Genomic DNA, 19,681 nt, shown 5'->3' with positions numbered 1-19,681 from the left:
CCTCTCTCTCTCAAATAATATTTAAAAAAAAAAAAAGATGCTCATAAACATCCTACCAGTGCAACAGTCTAGGAAAAGTCAACCTCAACAGTTCAATGACAAACCATTTTGGCACAAAGTCTAGTTACACTTTATAAATTCCTCTTCCTAGTTCAGAACAGAAAAAGGATTGAAAATTACATTTTCTTCTTAACCATATAAACACCATCCCTGTTTAGGAGGAAAAGCTCTGTAAAGCCTCTTCTCTCAGGGACTATATATAGAACAAGGAAAGTCGAGGCCTGTTACTCTCTGCTCACTAATAGCTTTTACAAGCTTAGAACAGGGGAAGGCTATCCAGAAAATCCAAGTTCTGGCCAAAGTTAAGCATTGTGCTTTCTGAAAATCTAACTTCCCCCAAATATGACCAAAATTCAACCTGGGTCCTTTAGTCTTTACCTATCAAAGAGAGATGCAGACTTACATACTTCTTTAGGCTATCAAGTGATAAATGATACATAACAAGAATTCCAAACTTATTGGGGGAAAAACAAATGCAGTACTCTCAAATTTTAGAACATGTGTTTTAGGATGCTTAAATGGAATTTATGATTTCAAAAAAAAGAGTAAAATGATCTTATCAACTCTATGGGAGAAAGCAATGTTTGGATTTTTAAAAAAGGATTCTGGGGCACCTGGCTGGTTCAGTCAGTGGAATATGTAACTCTTCATCTCAGAGTTGTAGGTTCAAGCCCCACACTGGGTATAGAGATTACTTCAAAATAAAATCTTTGGGGCCCCTGGGTGGCTCAGTTGGTTAAGAGACGGACTCTTGACTTCGGCTCAGGTCATGCTCTCAGGGTGGTGAGATTGAGCCCCATGTCAGGCTCTGCACTGGGCGTGGAGTCTGCTTAAGATACTCTCTCCTTTTCCCTCTGCCCCCCACCTCCCAGCTCGTGTTTGCTCTAAAAAAAATAAATAAAATAATAATAAATAAAAATAAAATAAAATCTTTTAAAAAGGATTCTAATAGTATTTAATGTCTCTGGTTTTTTTTTCCCAAAAGCAAAGAAAAGCCTAATAAAGTACTAGGTAACTGCTATTTCTGGCCTTAGAAGCATAGCAAGGGGTATAATCTTACAGGAAAGATAATGACGAAGCACTTCATGTTGGCTAATTCAGCTCTGAAGATAACTGTGTAGAAATTAGCTAGCTATGCTTTCCTTGGCCATATCCTAACATTAGAAGGAGTCCCAAGTACACTCACCTATCTTTTCAGGATCAGTTATACCGACTGTCAAATCAAACTGGTCTTCCTGTTCTTCTTCCTCTAGCTTTTAAAGAGAAGAAAAACCATGAGAGTTAATACACAAAAAAGGCTATTAATTTTACCCTGCACTTACTTTGTATCAATATAACAACGTCAAGCTATATCCTTCTATACATCAGTGTTCAGCTCTGTCCCTTCCCAACAACCCCAATGAATCAACTTTCACAATTTTAAGCCTGCTCAAAGGTCTTTGTTACATCTATTTGCTTAAAACCTTATTTTGATCATAATGCATAATTACTAGATTTTGCAAGACTTGCCTCTGTTGGTGTAAGGAGGGAATGAGGAAAGACTATACTCTTGAATATGGGAGCTGCAGACACTAAGTATCATTAGTGTTCATTGAAAGCCTCTGTGCTATCCTTTGGGTGACAGATACTCTGCCCAAGAAAGAGGTATTGGATTCTGGCTGTTCATTAACCATAAAGGTCTTCTTCAAGAGTCATAAATATTTTCTCAAGGTTCATACTCAACTGAACTTTAGACTGGCAGCAAAGTCCTAAAAATCCAAAAGAAACAAGATGAAAGGCACAAATTCTCACCTCTTCATAGCTTGGCTGGGACTTAGAAGAATTTATAGCTTCCTGTGGAGGAAGAGAAATGAGCGTTTTGGCCAGCACGTTCTTCTGATTATTTTGTGTGCTGTCCAGGGAGAGCTCCACTGTGGCATCTAAAAAAAAAGTTGATATTCTATAATGAAGATCAATAATCGGTCTTTGATGGCTAAGTTTCAGTTCTATAGGCTTAAGAGATAAAAACAATAGCAACCATTCTCAATACTTAACATGTTTTCAAACTGAGAGCAAGTGTTGAGAAATCTGACCCAAGTGAACAGAGTAAGAGAAAGAAATTTTTACATGGATACATTTTTTTTTTTTTTAAGATTTTATTTATTATTTGACAGAGAGAGAGCAAGAGAGAGCACAAGCAGGGGGAGCAGCAGGCAGATGGAGAAGCAGGCTCCCTGCTCAGGGCTTGATCCCAGGACTCCGGGATGATGACCTGAGCTAAAGGCAGATGCTTATCCGACTGAGCCATCCAGGCACCCCGGGAAGCGTTCTTCTAGCACAGGCTTGACGGAACAATCTCTCCCATTTCCAAATACAACTACTTGGCTATCCTCTCCTACCTAAAATTTAGGCAAGAACCAGGTATTAAGCAAAAAGACTACAAAGTCAGTGTATCAATTTATTTTACTCTTGGGACTATTCCTTTAAAATCTTATATAAACTATTTATTCCTATTACAATTGTTTGGAAAAGAAGAATAAGTTCAGCTAAAGGCAGGCATATTGATAGCAAAAAATGACATCAAAGGAAGTCAGGAAAACTGGTAAGCTAGAAAAAATAGACCCAACATACAAACACAGTAACACTTGGGAAAAGGCACTATTAGCCACGCCTGAGGATGGCAATGTTGTTTTAGCATGGTTTAATAACTGTTTACAATTATAGTTTTAGATCAGCTTGCAAAGATTTTTTTTTAAGATTTTATTTATTTATTTGACACAGAGAGAGAGAGAAAAGCACAAGCACAGGGAGGAGCAGAGGGAACGGGAGAAGCAGGCTCCCCACTGAGCAAGGAGCCCGATGCAGGACTCGATTCTAGGACCCTGGGATCATGACCTGAGCCGAAGGCAGATGCTTAACCATCTGAGCCACCCAGGCGCCCCAAAGATTATATCTGATACATGCTGTCCAAAGGGGATGAAAAGATGTTGTAATATCTGAAAATCTTTCTAATAAAAATAGTTTTAAGAAAATCATGCTTAAAAGCCACCTTTGTCTATCTGGGAAAATCTCAGTTGAGATATTTATGTTTTTGTTATTATAAAAATTGTTAATTTCTTTGTATCAAAAAAGATTATAGGGGCGCCTGGGTGGCTCAGTCATTAAGCGTCTGCCTTTGGCTCAGGTCATGATCCCAGGGTCCTGGAATCGAGCCCCACATTGGCCTCCCTGCTCTGCGGGAGGCCTGCTTCTCCCTCTCCCACTCCCCCTGCTTGTGTTCCCTCTCTCGCTGTGTCTCTCTCTGTCAAATAAATAAATAAAAATCTTAAAAAAAAAAAGAAGTTCAAAACTTAAACAGCAAAGATTTTGTTTTCTTCTTTAATAAACAAAAACATAAATATCTATTTGAGTTTGGCCTGGTCAGTAGGTATTCAATTTTAGTCTTAGGGAGTTCAGAGAAAGCTATTTTTTATTTTTTTTAAAGACTTTATTTATTTATTTGAGAGAGACGGACAGCACGAGCAGGGGGTGGGGCAGGGGCAGAGGAAGACAGAGAAGGACAAATAGACTCCCTGCTGAGTGGGGAGCCTGACATGGTGCTCAATCCCAGGACCACGAGATCATGACCTGAACCAAAGTCAGATGCTTAACCAACTGAGCTACCTAGACGTGACTATTTTTCTTTTCTAGATTTCATTTGGAGCTAAAATGAAACCAGAGATGGGGGTCTATAAGGCATGACTAAGTTCTAGATCAATGTGCTAATCATTAAATGTGAATCATGTCTACAAACATGGTTGCCACACTGTTAGAACCTGGTCCCTATCAGGAAGAGAAGAGAGGTGGTAAGATAATCTGACCGTGGTGTGGGAGTACAAAACAAAAATAGTACACATAATAAACATCTCAGGATGATAGGATTCTTTGGAGCAAGCAACCAGCTGAAGTATGTTGAAGATATTCAGATCATGCAGGCCCTAAGTAAATAATTAAGTTAATAAATGGGTTTGGAAATGAAACAGGAGATACTTCTCATTTAAAACCTTTGACTTACTAAGTGCTACTAAAAGCCTTTTGAAGAACTGTGCATTTTCTCCTGACATTCATGTGACAAAGATGTAAAAACTACATTAAAAAGTGGCTTTTTTTCCTCACACTTTTGATAAGAGTAATAGAGAAGTCTTTGGGCTCCATCACTGAACTAATCATGTGGAAAATAAAACCCAAACATTTAAATTTCCACAATCGATATCTAAAACACCTGAGAAGCTACTCAAGTCCTAAACTAAATGTCTCATCACAGGCATTCCTAAGATTTATTTATTATTTTGAGAGAGAGAAAGAGTGCACACACGTGTGGGCAAGCAGGTAGAGGGAGGTAATTTTTTAAAAAAGATTTTATTTATTTATTTGAGAGCGAGCGAGTGAGCGCACGAGAGCTTGAGAGCACAAGTAGGGGGCTGGGAAGGGGCAGAGTGAGAGGGAGAAGCAGGCTCCCCCCTGAGCAGGGAGCCTGATCCCAGGATCCTGGGGTCATGACCTGAGCTGAAGGCAAAAAAAAAAGCCACTTAATGGATTGAGCCATCCAGGCGCCACGTTGATTTTTCTTTTGAAAAGTTTTCACCTTTCCCTTCCCATTTATATCCTCTTATTTTTGGTCTTTGCCATTTCATTCTTGAACAAATTTGTGATTGTGTTCTGAAGTATCCAGTTTTTCTCTACTGCTATCCATTTTATATAATTCCATTAGATTAGTCTTCTTAAAACATTACCCTTATCACTTCCTTTACTCAAAACTGCCAATGGCTCTTAGCTGACAGTAGGATGAAAATTCAAACTGTAATTATTATTGATGTCTAAAATCCTCCTAAACTACATTTCAAGTCTTATCTTCCATGGCTTCTCTAAGAACTCCCTGCTCTGGCCCACCAAGTTTACTGACTGGCCCTCAAATGTACCTTGAATTCCCTGCCCAACCATCTGTACCTTTTCTCCTTTTCTTCTACATAAACCCTTCTTCTTCCAGGAAGCCTTCCAAGGGCACTCTAGAACAGTTTCTCAATATGGGCACTAACATTTTGAGCTGGATAATTCTTTTTTGTGAGAGGCTGTCTTGTGTATTGTAGGGTGGTTAGCAGCATTTATAGCCTTTATCCACCAGATACCAATAGCACAATCAGGTGTGACAACCAAAAATGTCTCTCACTGTTGCCAAGTGTCTCCTGGGGGGCAAAATCACCCCCTGTTGAGAATAGGGAAGCCCTCTCAACAAAAAATTATTGGGCCCAAAATGTTAATAGTGCCAAGGTTAAGAAACCCCACTCTGTCCTAGTCTTAATCAAACTGCAGGACGTGGCTCATTGGTAAACTGTGAAATCAATTCAATTGGTTGTAAATAGCATTAAAAAAAAGGGAGAAACAATAGGATATTTCAGATTGTATTGAAAGTAGTAAGGGCAAGTCACTTAACATTTTTGTTTCAGTTTTATATAAGTATGCATATATTTTGGATTATGACAAAATGTAATTCTTACTATGAGTCTTGGTCATAAATCTAAAGACACTACTTTAGTTTGATCTCAAACGAAGATCTGAGACTTACTATTTCTAGCATTTTTTTTTGCCACATTTACATTATTTAGTAGCCTGTCTAATTCTATCTGTATGTTTAGGTCTTACTCCCTAACCCTGGCAGAATCTTGATGGCAAGGGCTACATTCTACTTGATTTGTAATCTTCCACAATGGTATCCTTACAGAGTTATGTTTCCAATATAGATCTTGCTTGTTTAATTCAGCGACTCAGAAGACTCCTAGTACAGGTTTTGAGTCCATACTTGCCTGCAAAGAGATCCTGGGGCTCTTGGTCTTGTTCCTCATGGATGCCATTTTCTTTGGAGCCATTGCTGACGAGAAGGGAAGCAATTCCCTTTGGAGACTGGGGCTTACTCTGAAAATGAAGAGATACTCTGAATAAGACAGTACTGTTAAAAACAAACCTAGAAAGTGACTTCTTCTTCTTCTTCTTTTTTTTTTTTAAAGATTTATTTATTTATTTGACAGAGAGAGAGAAACAGCATGAGAGGGGATAGGGTCAGAGGGAGAAGCAGGCTCCCTGCTGAGCCGGGAGCCCGATGTGGGACTCGATCCCAGGACTCCGGGATCATGACCTGGGCCGAAGGCAGTCGCTTAACCAACTGAGCCACCCAGGCGCCCTTCTTTTTTTTTTTTAATATCTTATTTATTTGACAGAGAGACACAGTGAGAGAGGGAACACAAGCAGGGGGAGTGGGAGAGGGAGAAGCAGGCTTCCCGCTGAGCAGGGAGCCCGATGCGGGGCTCGATCCCAGGACCCTGGGATCATGACCTGAGCCGAAGGCAGACGCCCAACGACTGAGCCATCCAGGTGCCCCTAGAAAGTGACTTCCAATGCATCCCTCAGTTGCACCCACAGGTGTTTAGAGAAGACAGGCTCATGATTCAGCCAGTTCAATAAGCAGCAAATCATCATTAGTGATGTAAGTGCTGCCCAAGTAATCACAGAGCTAAAATAAACTCATACATTTCAGAGTTAATTTCTAACACCATAACCTTGCTGAAATGCCCTACCCCAAAGCACATGATACTGACATGGGTATGTGTACACACAGATAATTTTCAAAAGAACCTGTCCAAATGCATTTCTCCTTCTTACTTGATGACCTTTATTCTTTCAAATGCTGATGGGTCACATTCTAATGACCAGGACACCACACTGGAGTGCAGAATTCAAGCTCTGATCCTGGCTTACTGTGTGGCCTTGGCTAAACTGTTCACAGAAAAGCAGTTGTGTAGATATTACTGGCCCCCTGACAGGCAAAGGAAGGTGTAACACTTTACATCTAATGCTGTTCATAAATATAAGTTATCTTTTTATTCCTAACTTACACAGACACAATTTTCAACCACACCCATGCCAGACTAGCAGAATAAAAACCAGTCATGCTTAGCCTAGTGGGCACATGGTAAAAATACAGTCAATTATGGCCTTTATCAAAAGCTCAGTGATCACCCGCAAACAAGTATCGGGTGGGGCCCCAGACCGGTACCAGAGTGAACAAAGCTGAATTGTGTAGAACATGAACAAAATGCTGGGAATCTGGCTTCAAAAGCCATGGTGTGGTATTGCAGGGTTTTGAAGTCAAACCCCAAGGCCAAATCAGTTAAATGACCTGACTTAAGGAATCTTTTATGAAACATTTCCTTAACAAATTTGAGGGAGTTTGTTCTCAGAAACAGGCCTTTTCTGACCCAAAAGAACAAAGTAAAATGACAGATCTATTGGGTATTCTGAATTTGCCATGCAAACAGTTCCATCCCAATACTGGGGCCACCCTTAGGGAAAGAAACTGCTACCAATATGTAGAATTTATATTAACAAACAATGCCCCTACTGGAACTTTTCTATGCTAATAAAGCTTAATGAATACTTAAATATTTTCATACTTAAAAATATATGCTTAAATGTTATACCAACTCAGAGACAGTGATCCTGTTTTCTAGGTGCTTCCACAATCTTCAACAACAACAAAATTACTACAGAGATAAAGACAACAAATAACAGGGCAAAACCAAAACCCACAGCTCCCTTTTGCCTCATATATTGCCAACTACCTTCCTACACACACATTTCTTTTCTATACATTCTCTTGTGCTCTTGGACAGTATGGGGATCTCACAAAAAGCCATATGATTTAATTCAATTCTCACTGATACCAGTTATCTCCAAATGGAGATCCAGGAGAGATTAAAACCCAAAACACATTAATGATATATATATATATAATCAACTGTAATTTACTAGAAGCTCACCAGGGAGACTAAAGCAACAGGAAAGGCACAGGTTAGAATTTAGCCATTTAAAAAAAAAATACCTAGAAGGACCCATTCTTGTGATATGGAGATGAATAAAGCCAACTATCCATTTCTGTTTCATCATCTAAACTTGGAAGTTTGAAGACTAAGATAACAGCAGCCTGCCTTTCCTTATAATAATCAGAAGAGACAGACCCAGATGGATGGGATACTCCAAAGACTACTAGAGCATGGCTACCTATCTCTTCTTCTACCAGATCCCCTTCAAGCCCAAACTGTAAGTTGCTTGATGAGAGGGGCGCCTGGGTGGTTCAGTCTGTTAAGCGTCTGCCTTCGGTTCAGATCGTGATCCCAGGGTCCTGGGATTGAGCCCCGCATCGGGCTCCCTGCTCAGTGGGGAGTCTGCTTCTCCCTCTCCCTCTGTGTGCGTGAACTCTCTCTCTCAAATAAATAAATAATCCTAAACAAAAGCAAAAGTTGCTTGACTAGAACTGTGATGAAAACAAAGATGTGTGCTCCCATACCTAGTATGCTAGGTAACAACTACATGTGAGAACAGAAAACTGCTCCTCAGATGTACTCTGGGATTCCAACCCCCAGATCAAAGTATTCATGGCTGAGTTCATAGAAAGCTGAAGACAGTTAGACTGATTACTGTATTTATTCTTCCTCTGTTCTTTCCTCTGTAGTTCTTTTACAAAATTAATCTTCTATGTGTATAAAGCGTTGTATTCTGTTCCCCACCACCCCCACCATCTAAGCCTTTTTTTCATGTCGTCAAGAGTTGGACAGGGGCGCCTGGGTGGCTCAGTTGGTTAAGCAACTGCCTTTGGCTCAGGTCATGATCCTGGAGTCCCGGGATCGAGCCCCGCATCGGGCTCCCTGCTCAGCGGGGAGTCTGCTTCTCCCTGTGACCCTCTCCCCTCTCATGTGCTCTCTCTCTCTCTCATTCTCTCTCTTTCAAATAAATAAATAAATAAATCTTAAAAAAAAAAAAGAGTTGGACAAAAATCGCACTTCTGGTGATTTAACTATTGTATGGATACACCACAACACAGTCATCTCCCTAAAGATGGATATTTACAGTTTCCAGGTTTTTATCATCACAAATGATGCTATGATGTTCATCCCTATATATAAGTCCACATCTGAGTATTTCCTTGGGATAGATTCTTAAGTAGAATTATTGGACATAAAATTTTAAAGCCTCCGCTAAGCTGACTTCCAGAAAGACCACCAATTTACACCCCCCACCCCCAATATGTAAGAGTGCTGCACCCACAGTAACATTAAGCATTCTCTTTTCTTCTTCAAGATTTTTAAGTAATCTCTACACCCAACATGGGGCTTGAATTTACAACCCTGTGATCAAGAGTCACGTGCTTGACCGAGCCAGGCAGGTACCCCAAATTCTTTCTTTTAAAAAATCTTTGCCAGGTTGACTGGTAAAAAGTCTTGTTTCCATATGTTTACTGGCCATTTGAACCCCTGTGACTTGTCTTGATGTCCTTTGCTCATTTTTCTAAGCTAAGTCAGCACTTAGATGTACACTTTCCTTGCATAAGTATACCTAAGTTTATCTAAGTTTCTTACATAATGCTCTCTCAGGCATATTGTACAGTACCCCTCCCCAACTTTATCTCTTTTCACATCTGTTTTATTTGGGGCCTTACCAAATTTATTTTCAGATGAATAATTTGGATTAGCATTGGACAAGCTAAGCTTATATCTTTAGGCTGGGAAGTACCCAGCACACAATTGGTCTTTGAGGCATAACATTCTCAAGTTTTACTTAAAATCAGATTCGGTAAAAGCTGAGAACTATTTTTTCTAAAGATTTTTATTTATTCGAGAGCGAGAGCGAGAAAGATCACAGAGGGAGAGGGAGAAGCAGACTCGCCGCTGAGCAGGGAGCCTGACACAGGGCTTGATCCCAGGACCCTGAGACCATGACCTGAGCCGAAGGCAGATGCCCAACCGACTGAGCCACCTAGGCACCCCTGATAACTATTTTTACATATAAGAAATGGACAAAGTATCCTATATTCACACAAAACTGTTAATAGAAAACAAGTCTTCCATGAGACTAGAGTCTATAACAATAGCTTATCATCAAAATAAATACTTATCTGGGCTTTATAACACATTTTGTATGTTTTGCCCAAGATTAAAAAAATTAATCAGTATTATTAATTTACATTAAAAAGCTAATTTGGGGGCACCTGGGCAGCTCAGTTGGTTAAGCGTCTGACTCTTGATCTTACTTCAGGTCTTGATCTCAGGGTTGTCGCCATGCTAGGTGTGGCGCCTACTTAAAAAAGTAAAAAATAAAAGCTAATTTTAAGTCAACAGTTAAATTTCAGGAAGGACTCGTTCTGGGGGAAAGGAAGAGGCACACTGATTATACTGAGCTGCAAAATCAATACTAAAAATAACCTTTGCTTATAATTCATATTTTAAAAAATCTCTGAATCGCCAGTACATCACAAAACTATCCATCTATTTAAAGGGAGCTAAATTTCTAGGCAACAGATAAAACTATTTTCTATGATGAAAACAGTAAGTTTGTGATATAGTTAGTAAAGCAAATTATAGCCCTGCCTACTTCCCCCTATCCCGTCACCTTCTCCTGCCCCCTTTTCTGAAATAACGGAGGCATACTTTCTTTAGTGACAGAGTCCTAGGCTAGGATATCCAACCCTTGCTGACTCCTTTTGGCTGTTAATTCTAGCAGGTGGTTCCACTGATAAGCCTGTTTAAAAGTCCAAGTATTTCTGTTTATAATTACAAGGCACACAGACTGCCTAATCTAACTCTCAGAGAGGCACTAGAGCGAGCTACAGCAAGAGAGCACTTGTGTTAAGAGCAAACAGGTATTCTCCACCAATTACCAGCCCCAAACCATGAGGCCAGGCCACTAACGCAATGTTCTTAGCTCAGGGAAGGACAGACTTGGGTTTGCTATCCCTCATAGCTGAACATACCCATTTAGTCCTGAAAAGTACACTGTGATTCTGCGTAGCTTCCCTTTAGTTATTGAGTTGTGATTCTCTTCCTTATGTTGCTCAACTGCTCTTTGCTCTATGCAGAATCCTTGCATTATTCAAGGGACCTCAAAAGGGTAGTACTGTTAAAATTCTCAACTGCATTTAGAGAGTGAATCCAAATTAAAAGCTAAGGTAACACTGTGCTTCTGGAGAACTAGGGTACTCACCTTCTGGTGAAAAATTAATATAATTTAGTAAGGCAAGACAGAGCTACAGAACTGTTATCATACTAATGTAATAAGGCAAGGACAATTAGGAAAAAGTCATGCCCAGAAGTTATACCTAGATAACAGGGCAGTCACAAAGTCTTTAAAAATCACCCTGGAAGACCTTGACATGAAATACTGTTCTATTTGCCACGTTTACTTCTACGGAAAAATAAGCTAAGTGGGGTGGTGTATTCACTTTCTTTTTTTTTCTTAAAGATTTTATTTATTTATTTGAGAGAGAATGAGATAGAGAGCATGAGACGGGGGAGGGTCAGAGGGAGAAGCAGACTCCCTGCCGAGCAAGGAGCCCGATGCGGGACTCGATCCTGGGACTCCAGGATCATGACCTGAGCCGAAGGCAGTCGCTCAACCAACTGAGCCACCCAGGCGCCCGTGTTATTCACTTTCTATCGCCACCGCAACACAAAATGATCACAAATTTAACAGCTTAAACAATGCAAATGTATTATCTAAAAGTTCTGTAGAAGTTAATACAGGTCTCACTGGGCTAAAATCAATGTGTCACCATGGCTATGTTCCTTTGTGGAGGTTCTATGGGAGAATCTGTTGCTTTGATCTTCTAGCTTTTAAAAGTGATCCACATTTCTTGGCTCATGGCCTACTTCCTCCATTTTCAAAACCAACAATGTCGCATCTCTCTGTGCCTTTCTTCTGTGGGTACTCATTTCCACAGTCACTCTCTGACACTCTTCCGTTTTTAAAGGATCCTTGTGATTACACTGGGCTCACTAAGATAACCCAGGCTAATTTCTCTACCTTAAGGTCAACTGATTAGGAACCTTAATTCCATCTTCAACCTTAATCCTCCTTTGCTTTGTAACCTAATACATTCACAGCTTCTGGGATTAGGAGGTGGATATCTTAGGGAGGGGGCAATTATTTTACTTACCACAGGCAGTGACTCCTTTCCCATGCCACCGCCAGTTTCAAAAATGGCACAGATGCACTAAAAGCTTCTGTGCTGGGCAGAATGGAATTTAGTGTCCATTAGATTTGGGAATAGGGTGCATCTTACTCTACGAACTGGTTAAATATTTGGTTAACCCAAAGGACTTCACAATTTTACCCCCCTTCACAGCTAAAGGAGTTCAAGTAGGTGTTACTATCCTGGGGTCCATGAGACATGGAATTCAGGAGGTGTCTAGGAACTTAGATGGCAATAAAGTTACAATTTCATTTTCACTAATTTCTAACTGAAATTCAGCATTTTTTTCAATTACAAAGATAGCCAACAAACCACAACAGTAATAGCAGTATTTGACACTATAACAGAAATCAGATATTTTTATTTGACATAACAATTGTTACAGTTCTCAAAATATCATTTATAGTCATCTCTATTTTTTAAAAAAATTATGGTAGTTATAACTATCCCTAGATCTTACCAGGTAAAGCATTAAAAAGCACATAGTACAAACATAAAAATTGTTTTAATGTTTTGCTAACTGCATTTCTGTGTAATTGGTTTCCTTGTAATCTTATGTATTTTATACACGTAAAAACATTCTGAGAATGGATCCATAGGCTTCACTGGACTGCTAATGGGTCCGTGACACAAAAAGGTCAAGAACCTCTAGGCTAGTCCCTCTAAGACTAATGAAAATAGAAAAGGGGAAGCTGGAAGGGTGGGGGAAATGAGAGACTTCAAAGTGAAAGGTCATACCATGGTCTACCAAAATTTACCTACAATCTACTGAATTCTATGATGTAATTTCCCTACTAAACTTTTTGGGTTTCAAACTAATATAACTTAGAAGGGCCCAGAAAACTGCAGAAGGATCAGAGTTCTAATGAGTGCATTAACTTCCATTTTGAAAAAGCAAACCCAGTTCAAATCTGCTCTGAAAGCAGAATGAAGCCCCAGCTGTCCACTTGACTAAGCAAGAGAATAAGCCAGAAAAAGTTGAGCAACAGGCTTTTCCTGGAGATGAGATACTTATGGTTACTTGCTCTACTAACTATGAACTACTCCTGATTTATTTATGCCAACAGTTACTCAAGAGGGCTGAGAAGCTTTGAGGACCAAGAGAAATTGGAGTGTTCTTTTTCCTCTCTCTCCTCCCAACCAAACAAATCACAAATGGCTAAGTCATCAGACTACCCTAACACCTGAAAAAGCAAAGAGCAGCAACTCCCTACAGAAACCAGAAATCTGACTGCAACCTTTATTGCTTCTCCTATAAGCCCCAAACTCTAATTTTAAATAAATTTTTGAGTTCTTATTAGTCATCTTTAAGTCTTTTCTCATCCCTCTACCTCCAAAAGTGCTTTGTGACTAATTCTGTTAGCTTTTCCTGCATAACCCTGAAAGCTAGATTAACTGCTAGTACAATTCTATGATCAAGAAATTAATGATTCTATGTACTTCAAGAAAAGAAAACCTAAACTTACTAGAAGTGAAACTGGTTTACAATTTGAGCTGAGCATTAAAATGAATCTTTGGATATAACACCAGTTGCTGACTTTTTCAAGAACATATGTATCAGACCTGTGTGAAAAATGAGGAATTTCAACTACTATCTTTTTTGAGATTTTATTTATTAGAGAGGGAGACAGCCTGAGCGTGCCTGCATGCAAGAGCGGGGTGGGGGTGGGTGGGTAGGAAGGGGCAGGGGAAGAAGGAGAAAGGAGAAGCAGACTCCCCACTAAGCAAGGAGCCCCACTCAATGCAGGGCTTGATTCCAGGACCCTGAGATCATGACCTGAGCCAAAGGCAGACACTTAACCGACTGAGCCACCCAGGTGCCCAACTACTAATCTTTTAAGACCAGATTTGACCACCTAATGTGCCTGCATCAGGCCCCCTGCACAGCGGGGAGTCTGCTTCTCCCTCTGCCCCTCCCCCCACCACTCGTGCTCTCTGTCAAATGAATAATTAAAAAAAAATAGAGAAGGTATATTATCAAAAAACTTACTGAGGACATGTTATATCCTTGGGAACAGCCACCATGCATTTTGCACAACAGAATTAAAATATTAGCCAGCTAAACTATTAATCTCTTTAGGGCTTTTAATGAAATTACCAAATTCTGTCCAGATCTAAATAAGTTATCCTATAAGCACACAAAAGGAAATAAACTGGTCTTGGGATTGTAACACAGTGCAAATGAAAAATAGGGAAATTCCTCAAAAAATTAAAAACAGAACTCTGATATGATCCAGCAATCCCACCTCTGGGTATGTAACTAAAAGAACTGAAAGAAGAGTTTTGAAAAAATATTTACACACCCGAGTTCATGGCAGCACTATTCACAAGAGCCAAGAGGTAGAAGCAACCCAAATGTCCACTGAGGAATGAGTAAACAAAATGTGGTATATACACACAATGGAATATTATGCAGCTTTAAAAAGGAAGGAAATTCTGATGAATACTAAAATACGGATGAACTCTGAGGACATTATGCTAAGTGAAATAAGCCAGATACAAAAGGACAAATTCTGCATGATCTCACATGAGGTCATCTAAACTAGTCAAATTCACAGAAACAGAAAATAGAATGGCGGTTACCAGGGGCTTGGGGGAGGGGAAAAGGGAAGCTGTTATTTATTGGGTACTGAGTTTCAGAATTCCAAGACGAAAAAGTTCTGGACATCTGTTGCATAAAAATGTGAGTATACTTAACATTACTGAACAGTAAAATTAAGAAAGTTTACGATGGTAAATTTTGTTTTGTTTTATACCACAATAAAGAAAACCTGATTTATTCTCCCTCAGGATACATGTTATATTGATCACAGATGTAGGCTGGATTCTAAAAATAACATGTCCTTTCCTGTCTAAATGTTAATACACAACTTACATTTATATAATTCCCGTAGTTTATAAAACACTGTCAATCAGAAGCCACTTGCTACCCATGACTTCTGAATACCAATAAAGGTTATATTATTCTTTTGTCTTAAACACCAGTGAGAATATGTAAATAAGTCTTTATTAATCAATGACTATTCAACATCTGACTTTTCTTTCTTTCTTTCTTTATTTGACAGAGAGATAGAGAGCACAAGTAGGCAGAGCAGCAGGCAGAGGGAGAGGGAGAGGGAGAGGGAGAGGTAGGCTCTCCGCGGAGCAGGGAGCCCGACGTGGGGCATGATCTCAGGACCCTGGGATCATGACTTGAGCCGAAGGCAGCCACTTAACCCACTGAGCCACCCAGGCACCCAACATATGACTTTTCAAGTTCCCCGCTGTTTCTTCTTTATTGTTTGTTTTGTTTTGTTTTTTGTTGTTTTTTTAAGATTTTATTTGCGAGAGAGAGAATGAGAGACAGAGAGCATGAGAGGGAGGAGGGTCAGAGGGAGAAGCAGACTCCCTGCCGAGCAGGGAGCCCAATGTGGGACTCGATCCCGGGACTCCAGGGTCATGACCTGAGCCGAAGGCAGTCGCTTAACCAACTGAGCCACCCAGGAGCCCTCTTTATTCTATTTTTTACTTTTATTTAATTTTTTAAATTTAAGTGGTCTTCACGCTGGGCGTGGACCCCAATGAGGGGCTTGAACTCACAACCCTGAGATCAAGAGTTGGACACTTAACCAACTGAGCCACCCAGGCGCCCCCCTATTTTATTTTTTCTAGCCATTTCTGTAATTACTATGGTTTCAATTAAAGATGAAGAGTAGTGGGAAAAAATTCTAATTGGTCTGATAGATCATCGGAAGAAGTAGTTACCAGATTTGGCCAAAATCTGAAGTGAGGTTATCACTTTTCCTCCTTCCTCTTAGCATGAGAAAGGCCTCTGCAGTTCTCTTTCATTTAGAGGGCATATCTAGGCATACTGCTAAAAAGAGATGGGCATATAAGAATTCCTGGGAGGGCAAATAAAGAACTTGCTTCAACTCTATCATTCAGTGTAAGTATGCAAGTAAAGTTAAATGAGGCACAAAAATATGTATGCCATTTAGTCTAAAATTTTTAACATAATTTATATATTTATATATATTATATCTATATGTATAATTTATATATATTCTAAAAATATCTTAAGATATTTCCCAGCTGGTTTTCAATCTTAAGGCAATGCTTTCAGATTTGTTTTAATAATCCTTTTAATATTCAGATTTGTTTTAATAATCCTTTTAACTCCAGTCTATCCCTTTCATGTAACTGGTTTGTAGATTCTGAAATGCATATCATGGGCGCCCCTTTGATTATAAATACTTTCATTACTGTATTAACAAAGCCTCTTGGGCCCTAAAAGAGAGCAGATGGGATGATTAACAACAGCAGCTGTTACATCAATGTCCAGGAAATTACATGCATACCATAAATTATTTTAAATTTTACATGCCTCAGCTTCCCAATTTTTTAATACCCCTCCCTCTGCCTCCAACACCCATCAAAACACAATATGAAGGTAAACTTAATAAGATGCCACTGAAGTCATTAAGTGCCTACTTTCATGATTTTTAGTTAATCAAATCAATCTTATTACTAGTTTTTGATAAACTATATTAACCATTTTGGGGGTTAATATAACTTTTCTAATCCATTACTAGATTCTGTGGGTTCTTTGAGTCTTAGCGTAATTACAGTTTACAAAGCTCAAGTGTTTCACAAGTGTTTCACAGATATTTGAATTTAATCCGCATAATAATGGTGGGCGTAAATGCTATTATTCACATTTTACAGGTGAGGAAACCATACAGAGTAATTAAGTACCTTGCCCAAGTAACAGAACCTGGATGGATTTAAATCAGCCTTCAAGGCCCTTGTTCTTATTTTATTCTTCAATGTTACTCCTTAAGACACAGAAGCACTGCAATCCCCTGTCTTCTTACACAGGCTCACAACTAAAACATTTATTGGAATATAATTTGTATTCAGTGGCTTTTAAACAAGAAATTCACAGTTTAACTAGTGAGAAATATTGGAGTCTTGGCTTCCTGAAGATTAACATCAGAACAGGCAGCTCAAAAAATGGCTTACAGGTGGCATTTTAGTTTCCCCAGCAACTCAATTTTCCTGGATCAAAATCTAACTAAAAATAATTACGCTTTCTGTGGTAGAACAAGTTCATTCTGACTCCTTCCTCCTCTCTTTGGTTGGAAATTAGGCGAAGTACTTCCACACAGTCTTATAAGAGAGAAGTACTGATGCCTCCGTGAAGTAATCTGAGATCAATCAAGTCACAGCCTCTTCAACTTCTTTTAGAAAACTCTAGAAAACTCCTCACCCTTTCAGGGCCCTTTTTGAAAATAAATCATCATTTGCCTACGTCACCAATCACTTTCAATGTCAGAGTGTCTATTTTCAGATATTTGGTCTGAATAACTACCATCCCAGTAGTTATTTTTTTTTCATCCCAGTAGTTATTAACAGTAGCTCTTCTCCATGACTTATGGGAGAATTACCAAAGGAAAAGACCAAAGATTTGTTTTAAGTGAGATACAGAAAGACTAAATTAGCAGCAAGAGTTATTTCTTAGAATAACAGAGACTTCATTAGACAGTTTTAAGCCGTTATATTAGCATCAACAAGTACTTTTTGGGCTGGGATTATGAATTCCATTCCCGAATACAGTACAGGGAAAATTCTAAAGATGTCACCAAAGATATTTCCTAGAAACTTAGCCGCTTTCTGACATAAATGAAACAAGCCTCAACCTTTTTCAGACACATGCTACATAAAGAATTTCAAGCTGTCTTATTTAGTCACTTATATACTGAAATAGGTGCTACAAAGAGAAGTATTATCCGAGATAGAATAGTACATAAATTCACAGACCTAGCACTGAAGTTTTCAACCTGGAACGAACTGTACCTAGTCGTGTGAGTCAGTATTCTTATAAAACAACCCAAAACATCTCCACTGGTTCCAGAACTGATTGATTTTCACATTCCACATATAAAGATCAGTTTCTCCCCCAACACCCCTTATTAGAAGCCTGGATATTATTAAGGGAAACACTGTTTCCTCCTCACATTTAGAGATTTAAGCCCACAGAGGTACTTAGGCATTTTAATACAGCTCTTTAAAAAGGACAAAGCTTGTCATCTATGTAGTGATTTATCTGGCAGGGCCTTCTTTTCAACCGACTTCTGGCAGGATTTTCCTTAGAGATCAGAGGAGTCAACGTAACCCTTATAAACTAGATCCACAATGAGCCTTTGGTAATTAACGGTAAGTTTTGAGCTAATGAAAGGATTTGTGGGCGGGTCAAGGTCCTGAGCCACTCCAGATAACACTACTGATCCTAGGAGCAGTAAGGTTAAGGAAAGAAAAAAGTCTGCATCCCATTTCCTTATCTTGACCTATTAAATCAGGCCGCCAGGAAACGACCACAAAATAATCCCGTGGGTCCTTGGGGTCACCACACGGCAGGGCCAAATGCCGGCCTGGGCATCTCTTCGCTGTCAGGGACCTGGGTGGAGAAGCCACCACACCCCTCGCTCCTCACCGTCTGCCCCCGGGACCTGGGAGTCGGGTCCCTAACATCTTGGTACTCATTAAGGGCTCTCAAGCCGCGACTACCGTCACCAACGCAGGGTCTCGCCGGGCCCCGCCGGGCCCATTCTGCCCAGCTTCCTCGACCCTCGCTTGGCCTCTCTTCCCTTCTCGGGCGCCCGCCCGCCCGCCGGCCGCCCCGAAGGGTGCGAACTCACGGCCGCCGTGGCGCCGGTGAAAATATCCTCCCCCTCGGTGTCGCTGTCCCCAGCCTCGGGTTCTGACCCCCCGGCCGCCCCCTCGGACTCCCGCTCCAGGCCGGGGAAAGGCGGAGGGAGTCTATCCGCAGCGCTACAGCCACCACCACCCGACGCCATCTTCCTCCACCCGCGGCGGAAGCCGCAACAACAACTTTATAGAGAGATAGCGCCGCGAGCAAAACGTTCCAGAGGAACGAGGAGTGGGATCGTCGTGACCAACCCCGCGGGACGCACAGGGCGGGGGTTCGGGGGCGGGGCCCGGCCGCTGGGGGCGGGGCAGGGCGGTCCAACGCTCCGGCCCAAAGCTCCTACCCAACAAATCCGAACCCGGCTTCGCGACGCTGAGTTCTTAACCAAGGGGGGAGTGGGGCGGAAAAGGAAGAGCTAGGTAGGGGCTGCTCAGATTCCTAGGGCCCTTTCTGTTCTGGATTGCTTTAGCCAACAGCCTTCTTAAGAAGATGTTCGAATAAAGGAGTTTGAAAACTCCTCTACATGCTACCTACCTATGCCAGTGCTCTCATTGAGATTCAGTAAATATTTTTGAGGTCTCTCAACAGGCGGCAGCAAAGTTTCACCATTTATTCTTTGGACGACATTTAGTTAATTCATTCAAGAAATATATAGAACATCTACTGTGTGCCTGGCACCCTACCATGCGTTTGAATACAGAAATAAGCTCCTGACCCACTAGGCACTTGAGGGAAACAGGCATGCAAATGAACAAATTCAACGTGTTCAGTGCTATGATGTGTTCTGGGAGCACAATGAAAGAGGGTATCAGTTATGCTTGGAAATGTAGGGAGGCCTCAAGGGGGTGAGGCCTTGTAACCAAAGTTACAAGGAAGTTGGGGTTATCCTCTTCATTGCT

General features: G+C 40.5%; 1 protein-coding gene across 2 annotated transcripts in view; it reads right to left on the bottom strand.

Moving 5' to 3' along the window:
• Positions 1-18,981, bottom strand: part of SNX1 (sorting nexin 1) — a 34,468-nt gene extending 15,487 nt beyond the window's left edge. Inside the window, exons 1-4 of one of the 2 annotated variants that reach the window (XM_081829560.1) lie at positions 18,772-18,981; positions 5,880-5,988; positions 1,852-1,979; positions 1,247-1,313 (exon numbers count right to left, since the gene is read on the bottom strand). In XM_081829560.1, coding sequence (XP_081685686.1) covers positions 1,247-1,313; positions 1,852-1,979; positions 5,880-5,988; positions 18,772-18,930 — 463 coding nt within the window. In that variant the 5' untranslated portion in view covers positions 18,931-18,981. The remainder of the gene's footprint in view (positions 1-1,246; positions 1,314-1,851; positions 1,980-5,879; positions 5,989-18,771) is intronic. The other variant, XM_081829559.1, reaches the window with a different exon arrangement.
• Positions 18,982-19,681: the final 700 nt, after the last annotated feature.

This window comes from Leptonychotes weddellii, chromosome 9, assembly GCF_054177405.1.
Source record: "Leptonychotes weddellii isolate Sample4059 chromosome 9, ASM5417740v2, whole genome shotgun sequence".
NCBI classification, from domain to species: Eukaryota; Metazoa; Chordata; class Mammalia; order Carnivora; family Phocidae; genus Leptonychotes; species Leptonychotes weddellii.
Note: the sequence above shows the minus strand (reverse complement) of the source record. Positions and strands in the feature narration are given on the sequence as shown.